The sequence below is a fragment of the Argopecten irradians genome, chromosome 2, assembly GCF_041381155.1.
Source record: "Argopecten irradians isolate NY chromosome 2, Ai_NY, whole genome shotgun sequence".
In the NCBI taxonomy this organism is placed as follows: domain Eukaryota; kingdom Metazoa; phylum Mollusca; class Bivalvia; order Pectinida; family Pectinidae; genus Argopecten; species Argopecten irradians.
In genome coordinates, this window is record NC_091135.1 from 29,792,905 (window position 1) to 29,810,673 (window position 17,769).

Genomic DNA, 17,769 nt, shown 5'->3' on the forward strand with positions numbered 1-17,769 from the left:
GTTACTGAATGCAAATATAAACATGAGTAATTGGTAAAAGCTTTCGGCCACTTGTTTTGGGTATATTTTGGGATTTAGCTGATAACGCATTCATGTATTACTTCAAAGAAACCTTGTGAGGTGAGTGCAATGTTTATTTTCAGTTTGACATTGTTATTTGCAATATCGAGGCATGTGTATCCGAGACAAGCAATGTTTAAAAATTGATTGATGTAAAATCATATTTTTTGCGTCTATACCTTTTTTTCTAAGTTTACTGAATGCGGAAAATGAAAGTTTACAATTCTAAGTGAAAAAATAAGTAAAACTATCAGCCATCCTTTTCCCCCCAAAATGACCTTGGCAATTAAGGTTGTTTGTGACGTACCAAAACCAAATTACTGTAACCTATTTTTGACCTCAGTTTATCAACCTAAACCTTGTTTGGCTATATTTCCTTTTTCATATGGCACTGGAATTTCATACCTGGTTCATGGGTTTGGGGAGTTGGTGGACCTCATTTCATCCGCTGCCATCCACTAAAAAAAATGTTTCAATGGTATCTTCTAGATCTTAATATATAGATAATTAGTATTATAACAGCTACAAATTGTAATGTCATTGAAAAATGACCACCCCTTTGCAATGTATGTAATCTGTTGTCTATGTGTGAACATCTGAATGTTTTGGGATACTTAAGATTGATAAGCGTATATCCAAAAGACTCAGAAAACACATCTAACAAGAAAAAAACCCAACATACTGACAACAGCCAAGCCAGTCGTTTCGCTTCCTTTATACAAAGCGCTAAGTACGAATATAGACTACAACTTTTACAGATTATGACGTGTCTCGGCCAGGAGACAGAATCAGAGCCTTCCTCATATTCCTAACTCAGGACCAAAAGTGTGGCGATGTCAAGCGAGACTTTAGGAAGAAAAAACAACGTAAGGTCCCAAATTTATTGGCATGAGACGACAATGCAATATCGGCAACAAATACCACATATTAAATCAGGGAGTGACAAAGTAGCCAAACTAGACATCAAAGGTAGCACCTTAACCGACAGATTCAAGTTCATTCAATAAGGGATCGGTATGAGACTCCAAGATGACGAACAAACCTGCACTATGAAGTCGGACTTGAGAAGTGGCAACTATGCTACCTCAGGTCTTCATGGTGAACATATCACAATTAACATTCATATGGATTCAGAGAGCTTCGGATCATGCTGAAAGAACTTATCCTGATTCAGGACAGTCTATCTATGTGTTAGATCTGATGAGTGGAACTATTTTACTTCAGAAAATTGGATCGATCACATGTCACAAACCCATTCATGGCAGAAACGATTGAGGATGAAAAATGTGATGAAGGGAACATTCTCGGGAGGGTGAGGTCGAACCAACAATCATCTTTTCTCAAGTCACAGATATCAGCAATCACGATCCGGAATAGGAAACAAGTTTTATTCTTAACAATTTCTACATCTTAATATATTCACAAGATCACTTTAAAGTACTATATAGCAATGTAGACTCACTCCTTAAAAAGAAAGGAATTGGAATCAATCATAGATTATACAAACCCAGGAATAATTGTTCGAACAGAGACATTATCCAAAAATAATCCAGGGAATTCGGAGCTACATGTATGTGAATTTGAAATGAAAGATTACGATATATTTACCACTTCATAAGATAATGAAAGGAGTTATAATTCATATCAAATCTGATAAGTGTAAAAAAGAGATTGCGTATTCATTGTTGGCGACGTTAAAGAATAAAACCGCTATTTAGAAAGTAACACCGATGTAGAAGGTTCTATGACATCAAAATTCCTTGATGGTGTTGAGGAGAATTACCTTATTCAGCATTTGCAGGATTATACAAGATATCAACAGGGAGATGACACATTTATTCTTGATTTGGTATTCACAAAGAAGAGGATGATGTTAAGGATCTACAAATCTACACAAGGATCATGCAACTTTAACATTTAATATAATAGCAAATGCTTGATAAAAAGGTACACCAACCAATAAGTATTGCTTTTACCGAGAAAATTAAGAAAACATGAATGATGAACTCGGTCCGTGGATCAAAATGAAATACAAGATCTGGACACTCTAAATTCTTGGAACTATTATGTCGAAAAAATGAATATACATTTTGTATGTATGGAAAAATGTAAACCAATGTGGCAAGAAGAGGTCCAGAAATCAGATGTCACAAAGATGTAAACCTAGAAGCAATTAAATCACCGAAGGAAAAAAAAGAAAGGCATGACATAACTACAAATTTTGAAAAATACAGACAAGCCAGAAACTCCACAAAATCCTCCTTAAAGAAAGGATTAGTTAAATATTACGTTTATAGAGGTACGAAGAAAAAGAATAGACCAATCATAAGTCGTGGAGTCTAATTAGAGTTAGTATGAAAAAAATATAAATGTATATCCGATTTTGTATAATTAAAGGTGCTTCACCGCCGACAGAGCATAAACGATATGCATTAATTGAACATTATTTTTTAATGGTGTATAAATATGTCTTATTATGAAATAGTTTATTTTGCATTTGGTGCAAGCGCAATCAATAATTCATTCCATATAGGACATAATGCCACAGAGGTTTTTTTCGGGATGCAATTAATTATTTTTTAAATATTTGTCTTGGAGTAAAATTGGAAGCTCCTAATTTTTCAATGATGGTAATGGTATAAATTAAGTTACTTTTGTGACTGAAGAAAAATACTTACTCGCCTGCTCCTGTTTTGATGGCGAAAAAATGTTATTTGTCAGCGGTGGAGCATCTTTAACTATTTTTATGACGATAACAGTAAGAAAAACAGACTTATCTTTAAAAATTAAAAAAAGTTTTATTTCCTAACAACAATTCCCGTGCGTGGCCAAACTTTCAGACCAAGCTTCATAGAAAGACATGTAAACTTCATGAAACAAATAGTAACATGTATATCACTCGATTGCAGAATAGATTATTAGATTTCAGTTATTTGCGTAGATAGGTAGGTTATGTAGAGCCAACAAAATGTATCTAGTACTGACACTTAGAGCTTCAAATATAGTGTATCGTATTAATTAGCGTCTTTTGGCGAAATTTTATATGCTAAAATAAATATTTTAAATGGTCCAATCCATTTTCTGTTGTAGAGGGTATATGTACTGGCTATGACGTCCGAGCTCTCTAAACGACTTGCGTGAGTCCCTCTTCTTTGGTTGTTCCCACACCAGACATGGAAGTGTAACGTCCACCGTCGACTGCTACAGATTCGTTCACATCCTCGATTGTTTCCACTGCTTCCTCTCCTGCTTCCTCTCCTAGATTACTTTCACTTTTCACCTCGTTTTCGTTGCTGAGGTCGGCGTCCTCGTCCACTATTGCTATATCGTCTTCCATGGCTGGTTTATTACAATCGTCGCCCCAGTCCGCTCCTTCCTCCTGCGGACCTACCTTGGAGTTAGCTGGAGGGTTGCCACATCGTCCTTTACAGCAAGGCCACCAGCAGCAGCATTTGAAGCAGCAAGTCTTACAGCATTTCTTACAGCAGGTGAACGCTCCAACCACAACCCAGATAGCTACACATCCTCCGATACAGCCTATACCGACACCCACCAAACCACCCATTCCCAGGGCGAGGAAGGCGCCTATAAACTCCTCAGTGACTGTTTAAAGACAATATACATAATGAGTTATTCTTGCTGCATCTTTAAAAAGAATTATTGTGTTTATTGAAGGAAGGATTAACTTGTTGATTTCTTTCATGAAAGTATATACTTCGCCGTTTTTCGATCCACCGGTCAAAAGCCACATTACACACGCTTAAGTTATCTTTTTCATCATTCTGCTTAGATAGCTTCATCTAAGACAAAATTTAGCTGAAGTTTCACTAGAATGACTATTAGGTATGTTTCCAATTAAGAAGTGGACAGCGTCCTAATGATATTTTAAGTGATTTATTTACTTACATGTACAGTCGTTCTCGTCCGTCAGATCAGCGCATTGATAGGTTCCGTCACACTTCAGCCGACCATCGATACAGATGTTCTCACTTGGGCATAGATATTCATCATCCTGACATGGAGCTGAACGGGCAAAGATTGAAATACCATTTTTGTTAATTACTTAAGACTCTTTCATATGAGGATATGAAGGATATGGATGTTCTATCGGAGGATTACACAACATGGAGTTTGTGGTGGGTTTTACAACATTTTGTGATCAATTCAATTCAAAGTCTCTCTTACCTCAACCTTGTAATTATAATTCTCCATCTACAAATCTCACTATCTTCGAAAGCTGTACTGTGAAAAAGTTCGAGAAAACTTTAAGGATGCACACCTTTGAGGTTTCAGTCTTATTGAAATCTCGTTTCAACCTAGATCAAAGAGGTTTTGAGGTTTACAAAGAAAATTCATTAATATCTGACATAGTACAGTTTGCAGATTTTATATAAAAAGAGAGAGAGAGTTATGTTGTTTGTAGATTTCTTATTCTGGGATTTTAAGTAATGGCCTATTTCATCTCCATTTTGAAAATGTGCCTTTCTTCGCGTTGAGAAGACCCAAAATTTCACTATTTGATTACGGCTTCACTTTAATCTACGTTTACACGGACACAACGACAGAATTCCTATAAGGTCCAATATTTTGTCAAAGTGTTTCCTTTGAGTAGCAATAGTCCAAAAACGAGCACATGGGGATTGTTTTTTTCTTTTATTTTCTTCTATGGTATGAACTCCTGTTTTCAAAAATCTACATGACGTGTACCTCCTTAATTAGAACTGTAAACCACGATATTTTCGCGTATACACTATTTCGCGATCAAGGACTCTTACTACCAACCGTGTATTTATGTGTTGGAGCGGCGGTGGCCGAGTGCTTCAGATATTCCGACATATTATAAGCCCTCCACCTGTAAGTTTCGAGTTCGAATCCCATGTTGGGCAGCTGCGTGGTACTGGCCGCTAATCGGTGGTATTTCTCAGGGTACTCCGGCTTTCCTCTACCAACAAACCTGGCACGTCCTTAAATGACCCTGGTTGTTAATAGGACGTTAAACTAATCAAGTATTCATGTTTTATAGAATTATTAGAATAATAATAGAATTATTTTAAAATTTTTTATAGAATTTATGTATTTAGCACGACTGGTAAATCAAAGGCTTACTATTGAATAATACATTTTGTATTTCAGTCTATAATGGGCGCAGACTTATAATTACCACCGTGTTAAATAGAGAAATGTACTTATGTCTAACCCGTACATGTAAGTGAGAAGAAATAGTCCTAACAAAATCAGCCTATAACGCGTTGGTTTATATAGAACGCGATGGCGACTTCCACTTCGGAAGATTCGATTTGTTAAGATTCTGGTGAACAATTGTTGAAATCCGACAATTGTGTTCTACTTTAGGCTTACAAATCACTCTACATAGATGCTGAGAAAGAAAATCCAAAGCAGAAATGGCTCTTATATGTCAAGCACAATTTAATTAAACCTGGATTTGGTTATATATGGCTGCGTCAGTTATATTGTTTATTAAACTTTAATAGTAAAAGAAAGGGTTAATGGTCTGGCATGTCGGACAGTTTTTAACTCATTACAACTATCGAGTAAATGTGAGTTATACAAGCATTTGGTAATAAAGTTACGTTGCAACTTTACCTCATTTTCCAAACCTTTATGAAGTCAATCGAGAACAATAGTAACAAAATTGAGACTTTCAGCACACAATTTAGCTATAGAATCACGAAGATATAAAAATATTCCTGTAAGATATTGTACTAACTGTAAAACATTTAAAGTTGAAGATGTTTACTCGTATGAATATTCAAATACTACACAAAATATTTTTGAAAAAAACCTTCTGTCTGCAAAGTAATAAAATTATTTAACACAAATAGTCAAGCAAAATTGAATTAACTAAGAAGATCTATCAAAGACGCTCTTAGTTACAGAATTATATGAATGCGTTTGGTTTGGTTTTAATTTGTTTTTGTTATTTGTTAAGGCGTAAATGCTCAAACTGATTTGCAAAAAGTGCACTTATGATTTCATAACCTTACGTGTCCTCCTATCGTGTTTTACGAAATGTACTATCTTTTAATTTTTCTTTGTTTCTCTGACTATTGATTATCGGAATCTACTAGAATCCGTATACTAAGTATCTTTGTATCAGTCTTGGGAGTGGACGCACCACATGTAAGCTTGTAGTAATGTATTTTAGTAATCAGGAATGATGGTAGATCAACATTTAATTACAAGTTAGTACATATGTTGATGAATCACATTCTGTACTTATTTATAATAAGTCAACTACGTCATTTTTTATAATATATGCTGACAGTAAATCTATATCAACTTCTGTTCTGATGGGACATTGACCCATGGTCAATAAGAGGTTAAGGTCATACATGTATCAATTTAGCAAACCACCCTAGAAAGGAGCTGAAAGGTCAAATATTGTAACTTAAGTAAGTCCTGCCAAGGTAGCGTGTACGACTCAAATCAATAACATGTGACCTAAATCTTTATATTAAGCGTTTAATCTCTAGACAGCGGGCTAAGTCGGACTTAAGAAGGCCAATCCTGATTGCAGTATTTAAAAGTCTTCATGTGTTATTTACCGATATAGGACCTGACCTAAAATACAACGTTAATAGATGAGAAAGAGCCAATGTATTGTTATAAACACATAGAGACGATAGAAATATTGGAAACCTACATTTGTAGGAGTTACATCATCTTACTGCACCATTACTTCGTATGCCTGACTTACTAATGGTCTCAGAGAAACTTACTATAATTCTACTAGTAGGCTTTTCAATGCTGTGTTAAATATCATCTTAGTAAGTTACACCAACATCCCTGGTGTTGCGATGGGGACACTTAAATTTACCGCTCTATACAATACATGTATGTACAACTGTCTGTTTATTGGATAGAGAAGAGACAGCATTCATGATAGTAAAGCTCAGTAGATGGAAATGTTTTAAAATCTTACCGTTGTCCCGACCAACTAAGTTATCTATCCAATAAGGACCTTTGATGAAGTTACATTTATCAAAAATAACTATGATAAAAGACATGCATTGAAAACGTGTTTTTGGTATAGAAATGTATAATTACGTTTGATCACAACACTAAAACATTAGACGTATTACAATGTATTAGAGAATCGTTTGTATAGAAGTCGTTGACATATAGAATGTATGATATTATAGAGACGTGTAAGACTTCATACACTTAAAGGAACCCATAGACAAAACGTACTGAAATCACACTTCAAAATATCAGCAGTTATTTAATTTATTGACAGGTGTCGCGTGGCAACGCAAACGAGAATATGCTAGTCGAATAAACGGTAAACAACACAGTTTAATCCCGCCGAAACCTTGTATGTGTTACATATCGCATCTATCAATCATTATTTCTGTCTACCTCGTAACACCGATTTTTATTCTGTGACCCGACGTTGTTAGTCTTCTGACTATCACAATCATCGACTGAAGAGTAAACAATATTACATAAAAAGAAGAGGTAGACCTAGAACCCAATAACCCGTAACACAGAAACTCACCTAAGCATTTTTAACCGACGCTATGCTTTCATTAGAGATCAGAACACATAGTGACAATGATTCCATATAATTCAATAGTTTGTATGGGTTTGAAGCATGGGAAGTTAACAAACGGGTATGCAAAAAAATATTGAAGAGAAAGTGCCGTATCTTGCCAGTGATGTGGAGGTATTGGAGAGACCCGAGGTGATGGACAGTAAATTAGACACATACGAGCTTGAGTGTGACACCAGTCTCACAGCTCTTACCAGAAAAAATAAGCCTGGTTGACCAAAGGCAACATGAAGACGTACCGCTTAGAAAGATTCAGAACACAGCTGCATAAAACAGGGAGGCATATAACAGAGACATGAATATCATACTCATAGCTAATTGTATGGGCTTGTTTGGTTGGTATTCAAAATCGCCAAAATCAGACCAAAAATATCAAACGGCAAAAGGGATTGTTTTAAATATAGGAAAACATCAATTTAACCTTGAAATGAGTTTTGGTTAATGCTTGTTATAGTCGAACTATGACTAAAGTAAAATGTAGGAACAAACAGAAAATCCCTTAACTATAGGGATATTTATCACTTTTACCATTTAATTGATGTTACTACAATCCACCTTAATATCGTGGCGACTTAGGATCACCTTTTCATTTTAAAGAACTTCATTTCAAAGCGATATTTTGCAAGTTTAAGTTATTTGGTACTTGGGGTGATTGGTTTTTGCAATCTCTTAAGTTCTGACTGCACATGAAAACAATTTGATTTATAGTACATCACTACGCTGTACAGTTGGTGCATGTCTGATGTAACCTGACAAATATTAAACTTGTAAACATATTGGAGACGCTTACGTGACTCGTAACGTGTTGCTCTGAGTCTCCAGCCGATGTCATTGCCTGAGCCATCAGTGTGGAACTGTAGTGTGAGATAGCGTTGTGTGGGGTACCCGGTGATATTTACCACTCCTCCACAGAATTTACCAATCAGAGCGGAACTATTGGAGATATCGGTCATGTCGGCATCATAGATGGACAGGTAGTCAGCGGTACAGGAGGTGGAGTGCTGTACATTGAAATGGTGCCATTCCACCTTAAACCTGCGACAAGGATAACACAAATACAGACATACCAACAAACATACCCAAATGAATTAGCCCACCGAATCTGTTACTTCCCTTCTCTACTTATACTAGGATTTGAAATACACTTTCAATGATATTGAGAAGGTATGTACTTGCATAAATTAGAATCGGAACTTAAGGATACTATCTTCTCATATCTGCAATAGAACAATATACAACAAATTTCTGAAACGACTTTGAAGGACAAAAAAAAAATATGTAAAATTGAACGCTTCATTTCTGAGCGTTACGTAAACTTACGAAGTTGACACATAATAATTGCGTCAATGGGCAGATAATCTTTTGCCGAGATTCGCAATAACAATATTGAGCTCAATTAAGGAACTTTGCGTATTGACGATGACAAAATAACATGGCTATTTTTGTGGTCTAAGATGCAGAATATAACCAGATAATTGGCATTGCCTTACGTTCTAATAGGATAATCAATGAAAAGAGACATCATTACGACTTTTACGACTTAATGTTTTCTTTTCTTTTTCAAAGTATACCATGAGGTATCCTAAACAACACAGATGATTAAAAATAATAAAAAATAAAATAAAAATAAAGTATCTGTAAACAATTTTTAAGGTATAATTATTGTGATTGTGTTACACGACCTGTGCATATAATTTGTGTACAACTATACAAATATATCAATGAAATGTCTTATACAAGCCAAAAAATGACCTTAGGTGGGAAAAACTGTTCTGTAGGAAGAGCCAGAAATTGTGAGTATACATTTGTTATACGTAAATGGGACATTTGTAATTTGTGTATAGTTGTATGGAGAGTAAGACAATGCAAATCTATTTAGGCGCAGTACTTAAACAAAAAATTACACATGAAAATAAAATCGAACACAAAGAAACAAGTAAGGCAAAAACAGAAACAAAACATTCTTAATTTCTTATCTACTTGCTCTGAATATGTTGATGGTTAAGAGAGGGGAAGAAAGGAAAGAAATAATATGAGGTGATTACAATATTCTGTAGAAGGAGATGGAACAAAGGTTTCATTCAATTTCTAATCCTTTTCAGAACTATAACCATCCTTTTATTTAAGTAGCTTACTGAAATATATATCTGTAGTCAGTTGTGAAATAGGACATTATAACTGCTCCTAGTTTAAATTAAGGATGTTTGCGTTTTTCACTGGTGAGTTTAAGATCAATATAAAATTGTTGCTTGTTTATATATAACGGCTTATTGTTTACATATAATGGTTTATTGTCAGTAGAACTGCATTGTGTATGTGAAACTTTTGGAGACTTTTAATGTTTACCAAATTGAATGGTGTTTTCTCAAATCTAAGGTCAAGATTCTTTGATATGAAATATTGAATTAAGTTAGATACTTTTTCACAATTCCATAAAATATGTGTTATTTTTTCAGGTTGTATTTTACGGAAGAAACAGAGATTATTGTTAGACTTATCCATTTAAAAGAGGAAATAGAGATTCTATATATACATTATACATCCTAGGAACACACCCACCCTATCGCGAGCACAAACAACCAAAACAAGATAAACATGAGAGAATCGAGAGAAAGTGGATTAGAAAGAAAATGGAGAGGGTGATCGGGGTGTAAATAATATAATGATTTAGAATCCTTTAGGGTCGATGATATATTAAAAAAGCAGATTCAAAAATAATTTGGTTGATGAAACGGTGGTATTTTAAGATTACTTATAAAGTCAGGATTGTCATTTTGAGCCAACTCTTTGTATTTTTAATCAGTTTTATATGAAGGATGCTATCTCTTGGACATAACTAAATGAAATGCAATTCTTTCTCAGGGGAATCTGTATGCAAATCCCAATAATCATTTGGTGTCAATTTGTAAAAATATCCATGTTTGTTGAGGGCACTGTGGACCATGCGTAATCTACAGTGATTAAGCTTCCAATTTCCGTGACTATGTGCATTTAATGGATTCGACTTTTGGAGTCGAAAGTTTTTATAGTGTTGGAGAAAAAGAGGTAATAGTAGGTTTATTTCTAATGTGTTCGAGGATATTATTCAAGTCTCTTATAGTTTTTGTAAAGAAGGATTGGTGAAAAAAATTTTTGGGAGGAATTGGATGTAAAAAAGTACATGTATTTGAATTTCTGAAATTGTAGTTTGGGATGCGATGTGAAAGAAATGGACAGAGCGATTACAAGTATGGAGGGACGAGATCATTTTTAATTTCAAATAACATTTTAAGTCAAAGGTTTCTTCTATCACTTAGTAGCTCCCAACCAAGCTCAGTTAAAAGTTTTGTATATTTAGTTACCTAATACCCACTGCGCAGGTTAGAGCAGCCGTTCGTTGGACACTTTCAATAAGGTCGGTTTTCACATGTTCTTGACAAGGACAGCTACAACGGGACTTTATAACCTTAATGGTGTATGTTGTTTTGTTTAGGATACTGCGTTTCCTTCACATTAAGTAGGATTATCATTGTACATCTATACCAGGAACAGGCACGCAAATAACGTTTTTGTACTTTTCCTCCAAAATGTTTCTAAAATTTATAATATTGACGAATCAAACTGACAACATTGTTTGCTCGCTAACGTAGTTGGCTACAACAGCGAATGAACTGGTGTATATGTCTCGCGGTGATCTGTTTAGATGTGTTTTAAAACAAGATCGCGGAGATTAACTTTCGCGGACCACACTACATATAGTTCAACTTTCATTTGATACTATCATACTAAGTCATATCGATAATAATTCGCGGAGATTAGCTTTCGCAAATTTTAGTCGATCGCGAAATTCGCGAAAGGCGAAAGGAAATCGCACGCGAATAAAAGTTGGTTTACAGTATATGTCAATGGACAATATACCGATCTTGTAAATAAAAAAAATCTGACTCGAGTAAAAATTCGGTCTATTAGCAATTTGGTTAGAATACCTGCTTTATTTTGGACGGTCATTTGCTTTTGATTATGTTTATCATTTGAATTCAACGTGAAAAAGTTCCGTCATGTAAAAATTGTATCAACCATGTAATACGGCCATGTAATTGTAAGAATTGTAGGTAATATATATTTATAAATATTTCTTCAGACCTCTTTTCCACTCGTGTCTGTTCTTAAAGTTACTTTATCATTTAGCGGCAAGATAACGTTAATAAAACTATTGAACCCGTTTGATGTCACATAGCCATTTACGTAAGTCCCATTAATTAGCAGTAGCTACCAGCTACATTATGTTGGAATTATACAACCGTAAGTTTAAATCAGATCATTATATAATTTTCTCTCATACCGACACGTGTAATACTGGCTGGTCCAGGGCAATACGCTCATGTCGCCTGAGGCTGTATTGCATGGCTACCTATGCAATAAAGCTTCGTGACGTCAACCATTAATAACATTACAATTTTATGGGTACAAATTTAACACTTTTTTTTTTGCAGAAAATAGACTGGCTTTACTTCAACAACGAGAATTGAGCTGAAAATATCATGCAATTTTCATGTATGGATAATTAAATCGCAGTCCCGTTTTCTTTCGAATGGATTTTAAAATGGCGGAAAATCATAGTAATAAAATTGCAATAAAACGTCGTGGTATGAGAGAAAAAAACCTCTTTTATACGTGGATATGAAGGATAGGGATACTCTACCCTCGGGATCACAAAATGTTATGAGACCCTCGGCAAGCCTCGGGTTTCACAACATTTTGTGACCCTCGGGTAAAATATCCCTATCCTTCATATATACATATGAAAGAGTCTTATAATATTACACGCCACGAAAGAAGACCGTGATGCTGAAACTATTATCCGTGTGACAATTGCAGCAGTGAAGTGGCCCCTGGAGGAAAATCGAAGGACGATGTCCCTACGTTACATTTGGAGAAGTTGTAGTGATTATATAGATTGTATATTCCACATCCTGATTAGTAAAAGCTAATGGCTAAATCCTTTTATTTTCCTGGAAACATTCTCACCGTAGGACAACTTATGAAGAGACGATGAGGTGGAAATAAACGACGGAAAATAGTGGGTCATAGGGAAATTATATCAGGTCACAGCTAAGATCCGAGACAAAGGGAAGTTATATCAGATCACAGCTAAGATCCGAAACAAAGGGAAGTTATATCAGGTCACAGATTCTATATGTATAATGATGATTATCCGTTTGACAAACGCATTGGGTGAGGTAAGGAAGTATATGATTCCACTGTGTGGGATGATTAAGTGAATTTTTGCCAATGATAATGCCCGTTAAGATTGTATTATTATATTTTATATATAATGGTAACATTACATTGTTTAAAGTTACGTCAGTTGTCACAATATTATTTTGGGTTAAAGGTAAGGGTGAAATATCATTGTCACTATAATAGGCCTCAATGAAGGACTGATTCTACGTTTTAATGTGAGTTATGATCTACATTTATTAATGATAAAAAACAAAACAAACTGAATATTTATACAATGTAGTTAAAGGCAAATATATCCTCAGATAGATTCAGGTTAAGTTGAACATTTATTTGAAAATATTTTATTAGATTTAATGATACGGTGTATACATAAAGTACAACATATAACCTACCACACGATTACAGAAGTAGAACCGGCCACTTTCTCAATTGAACATAAGTGTATGTCACTAAAACAACGATGCAAGTGATAACTAAAACGTTGAAAGGTCATATTAATTCAGACTCTATCTGTTTAAAAGACAGTTTTAACTTGTAGTACATTGCTATTGACATTCTAAAACTGACACAACGTATAAAGCCTTCAATGTGTTTGCAGATGAAACACATGTGAGTAGGTGGATATTTTGTCAAGGCGCAGCTGCGGAACAATATCAATATCAATAATTATGATACCGTCAGTGCCTTGACAACTGTTTGGTGAAACGACCATCTCCATCACTGGCAATATGTGTCAGTTCATTGTGTTTTTGTCTCTAGAGTGTATTAATGTTTTAATATTGGTTTTTCTAGAAAATCAAAATAACTCGTACGTTTAAACCTGAACATGTAACAAAGTGTATATTGTATAATCAGCTGTCATGTGGAATAGATGTGAACACTGGAGAAGAAATTCTCTGTTCTAATTTTTTTGCTTTGGTTTTAGTTTCACGTCCTATTACGCCTAACAATCAAGACCATTTAAGGAAAACCGGAGTACTCTGAGAAATACCACCGACCAGCGCTCAGTACCACTCGGCAACTGCGACCTAGAGGTGGATGCATGGCTGGTGGTAGTACATGTGTGTTGGGGGATTTTAACTGCTTGGCCACCGCGGCCTCAAGGAAAAAGGTCCAGTTCTCAGTAATAGTACATTAATTAAGTGCCCAAACAACAACATTCGACTTATAAGACAGTATTGCTTCGTCGTCTGCCTCACATGCTAAACAATGGCTTCTGAATTTATACAAACAATTCTTTTTCGAAAGGACTTGTTGAAAGGTGTTTTCCTCAACCAAAACCGCTTTAATTCTTTTAGATATTCTACTTTGTGAATGTTATTTTACGTAGTTGTTACACATTGACACATCGGCTTGACTATGGAGACTAATTTTAATTAGATTGGAGTATGGAGTAACTTAGACTGGATTGCCTGCCTTAGTACTAATTCTCTTCGCTAGGCTGTGCTAAATATACTAATGCATTGTTGGAGCGAAGCCTAGCGGAGAGTCGAAAAACTACGTCCGGCAATCCAGCCAAAGCGAACTTACTTTGCACTTGCCATACTACCCGCGTCCAGCGTCATTATACAATCTACGTTGTCATCATAGTCCCACATGTAAAGGGGATTGATGTGGCTGTTTACGTAAGCACATGCGTCCTCTACATGTTTGTTGCATATTCCGCCGAAAGCATTGCTTACACCTGGATCCATATAATCTGCAAAATACAAAACAAACTTATACAAAATGGCGCATTGGTGTTACATGTATTAAAGGTACATACCTTAACCGTTTTTATTTCTAAAATGTGAATTTATAGGTTTGTATGCCGTTTTCTTTCATATCAATTTATCAAGGTTTGTATGCCGTTTTCTTTCATATCAATTTATCAAGAGATGTTATTCACCACCAACAGTTACTAACATTTAAAGAATAACAATACTTCATATACATAGGTTTTAATTTACAAAGTCAAATAAAAAGTCAAAATGAATTTTGGTGGAACTGTCAAACATAATGATATTTATGTCCACAGTACAATTATATGGGTAAAGAAATCAAATCAAGAAGCCAAGCAATGGTCTACATGTTCATTTCTTATCTTTCATTGATAATAATTATTATTAAGTGACTTCTTCATATATGTTTTCATCTAAACATACATGTACATAAAGTATAAAAATAACTATTACAATGTAATATCATTATTATATGTACTTTATACACTATGTGTTTTTGCCAATGCTTCTAGAGCATCATGCATTTTTTTTCGTGTCTTGGAATAATTTTCGCAGCTTAATTCATCAAAATTTACGGTTTTTGAAAGATTTTTGAAAGAACATATAGCATGTAAAATCTTTTCAAGCAGTTAACACAAATATAATTTTAAAATAATTTTGATCATTTTGTAGAATCACAAAAGTTAATGCATACCGTTAATACTACACTTACCATCGCGTCCAGAACAATATTCTTATTCATTGCATGGCAAAGTCCATATCACATGTCATTTCATCCCGGGGACTGATATTGGTCGAGGGTTGATATGACATGTGATTTGCCATGTTTTATTCTGTTTATTATATACTTTAGATTAAACAAAAACTTTATTTAACTTTTTAATTTGCATAAACACTTGGTTGAAATGGTGATATATCTTTAGTTCATTCAGAATCAGATTCTATGGCACATACTCTTCTCCTCTTGTTGCTATCAATTCTATTGATTAATTCTTTCACATGGGTGTCATTTAACTCCCAGACCAATGCCATCACACACTGTAGCAACACTGTACGCAGTTGAAATGGTGACTGAACTTTTTCTCAGTGTCACATCATCATTTGACAACGTCATCAACAATCGAGTGACGTCATATTGCTGTTTTACTTTTTGTGTCATGGTGTCAAAATCTGTCACATTTGCCATACGTGATATAAAAATCGACACAAAATAACAATAAGCAGTGTTATGACTTGTCGTTCAGTTCAGGGAATCGATGAGTATGGTAGATTTAACGAACACGACAAAATGGTTCGATTATTTATTGGCGGGAGGAAGATGAAACCAGGCGTATCCTGTTTGTATAACAGTCCGAGAATGAGTAGTCCAAGCAATTATAGAGTTTAAGCAAACATGATAAATTATAGTTACGGGTTGGGGAACTTGTTAAAACAATTCCTTTAAGTCTATATTTAAATGTTGGTGATCAGCTATTTCTCGTCTACATACAAATAATTAATTGTGTCTCGAAAAATAAATCCTTTGCACTATGTCCTGTATGGAATGTAATATTGATTGCGCATGCACCAAAAGCAAGATAATTTTGTTGTGTGTGTTGATTAGACAAATATTTTGTATATATACCTGACACACCACTTATTGTTCAGATGATGAGCAGTTATGCTCTGTCGGCGCTGAAGCATCTTTATTCGTAATTAAAATAATTTATTTCGATGATTTTTTTTATCAAAATATGACTTTTGAATAAAAAGAGACTTTTTGCTCATGAAAATATTATTACACCTTATTTGCATATGTTGGCAAATACATATACATATTCATTTTATCATGGGAACATTTATATCTGCTAAAGGCGATTTTTTTTGTGACACGATTCGTGGTTGTTGAATTAAAACATTTTCCTACCTTTTTTTAAAGATAAAACTTATAAGTAATACAAAACATCCACCTCTCTCGTGTGGAATACATTTTATATCCAGCATTCGCTGCGTAAACTCTAGTTTCTGCGTTTTCTTTTTTTTTCGGGAAGATGGTATGTACCTATTAAGATATATTTTTCTGTTAATATATCAGTACGAGATTACATTTTCAGACAACGTAATGTCATATAGAGCCCAGGACACCTTTATCTCAGACGTAAACACTCCCTTATAACATTATAAAACAGCCAATATCTTCCTAGTAAATCATTTTACATTCGTAATGGTTATTTCTTTGTATCGCGTTTATGAACGTACATCGACGCTTGCTAACGTTCCGCTTCAATATACAGCACAGATGGCTGTCTGGTCTACTGTAAATGATATACGGGCACTGTACCCCGGGCGAATTCTCTATTTTGAAGAATGTCGAAAGGGTCATTTTAAGAACGATTGGTGTGATATCATGACAAACGCGACTAGTTGGTAAATAGGTTACCTCTGTACAGATCTTCGACTATTAAGGCGCCATCAGACGATATCTATTTCATACTCACAATCGGCGATGAGGTAGAAAGCCAGCGTGGTTCCTACCGAGAAGGCGAGAACCCAGAACTGTAGGCATCGGACCTCAGTTTTGTATTCCATCCTGTCGTCGGTAAAGGCAGCAAATTGACTTTGGTAGAGGCTAGGCCACCAGGTATACACGGGAACGATCACTTATGATAGAGTCCTCTACCACCAGACTTGGTATTCTGACTGAAATTTGAATATCGGGACGCAGGAAAGGATATTAATATTAAAATACCATTTACCTAACTAATGTCTGCCTAATTCTATTGTTAATTACATTGTTAAGTTTGTCTCTTGGTCATCGAGTATTGTACTTATAATATGTTGTAACAATAATGGTTTAGAATTAGAACGACTCATAATGTGATCAATGTCTATAATCCGATTACTCCAGAGAAACACAATAAGTGGCCTAAATACCCGTAACACGTTCATAAGTTTGTATACTTACCCGCTCACCTTTGATCAACCACGAGTAAGAAAAATAAGGACCCTATAATAAAAATGTTGATTGTAAAGCTTATTGCTACAGTTTCAGATCAACAAAACCTTGTTTATTGAAACAGATGTTACATTGCATAGTGTGAATGCTGTTGTTGTAGACGTTAATGCTTTATGTTTACACTATGGCGAAGGGACCAGACAAGGACGATTGGTTTAGATATACAGTTATTAATATTTTTTTCATAAATACAGCGT

The 17,769-nt window shown here is 34.9% G+C and overlaps 1 protein-coding gene across 1 annotated transcript; it reads right to left on the reverse strand.

Moving 5' to 3' along the window:
• Positions 1–2,275: 2,275 nt before the first annotated feature.
• Positions 2,276–17,517, reverse strand: LOC138315087 (suppressor of tumorigenicity 14 protein homolog). The gene is made up of 5 exons (XM_069255822.1): positions 17,055–17,517; positions 14,387–14,555; positions 8,424–8,668; positions 3,967–4,083; positions 2,276–3,663 (listed from the first exon to the last, which is right to left on the reverse strand). Exons 1-5 carry the CDS (start codon positions 17,143–17,145, stop codon positions 3,185–3,187), a joined length of 1,101 nt encoding a protein of 366 aa, XP_069111923.1. The 5' UTR covers positions 17,146–17,517; the 3' UTR covers positions 2,276–3,184.
• Between the last annotated feature and the right edge of the window lie 252 nt (positions 17,518–17,769).

Excerpts from the sequence above, each read along its gene's own strand:
- LOC138315087 (XM_069255822.1), bottom strand. The coding sequence starts at position 17,145 with ATGGAATACAAAACTGAGGTCCGATGCCTACAGTTCTGGGTTCTCGCC. Across the intron at positions 14,556-17,054 it reads TTTCTACCTCATCGCCGATT|ATTATATGGATCCAGGTGTA; the intron begins GTGAGTATGAAA and ends TGTATTTTGCAG. Across the intron at positions 4,084-8,423 it reads AGCAACACGTTACGAGTCAC|CTCCATGTCAGGATGATGAA; the intron begins GTAAGCGTCTCC and ends TTGCCCGTTCAG.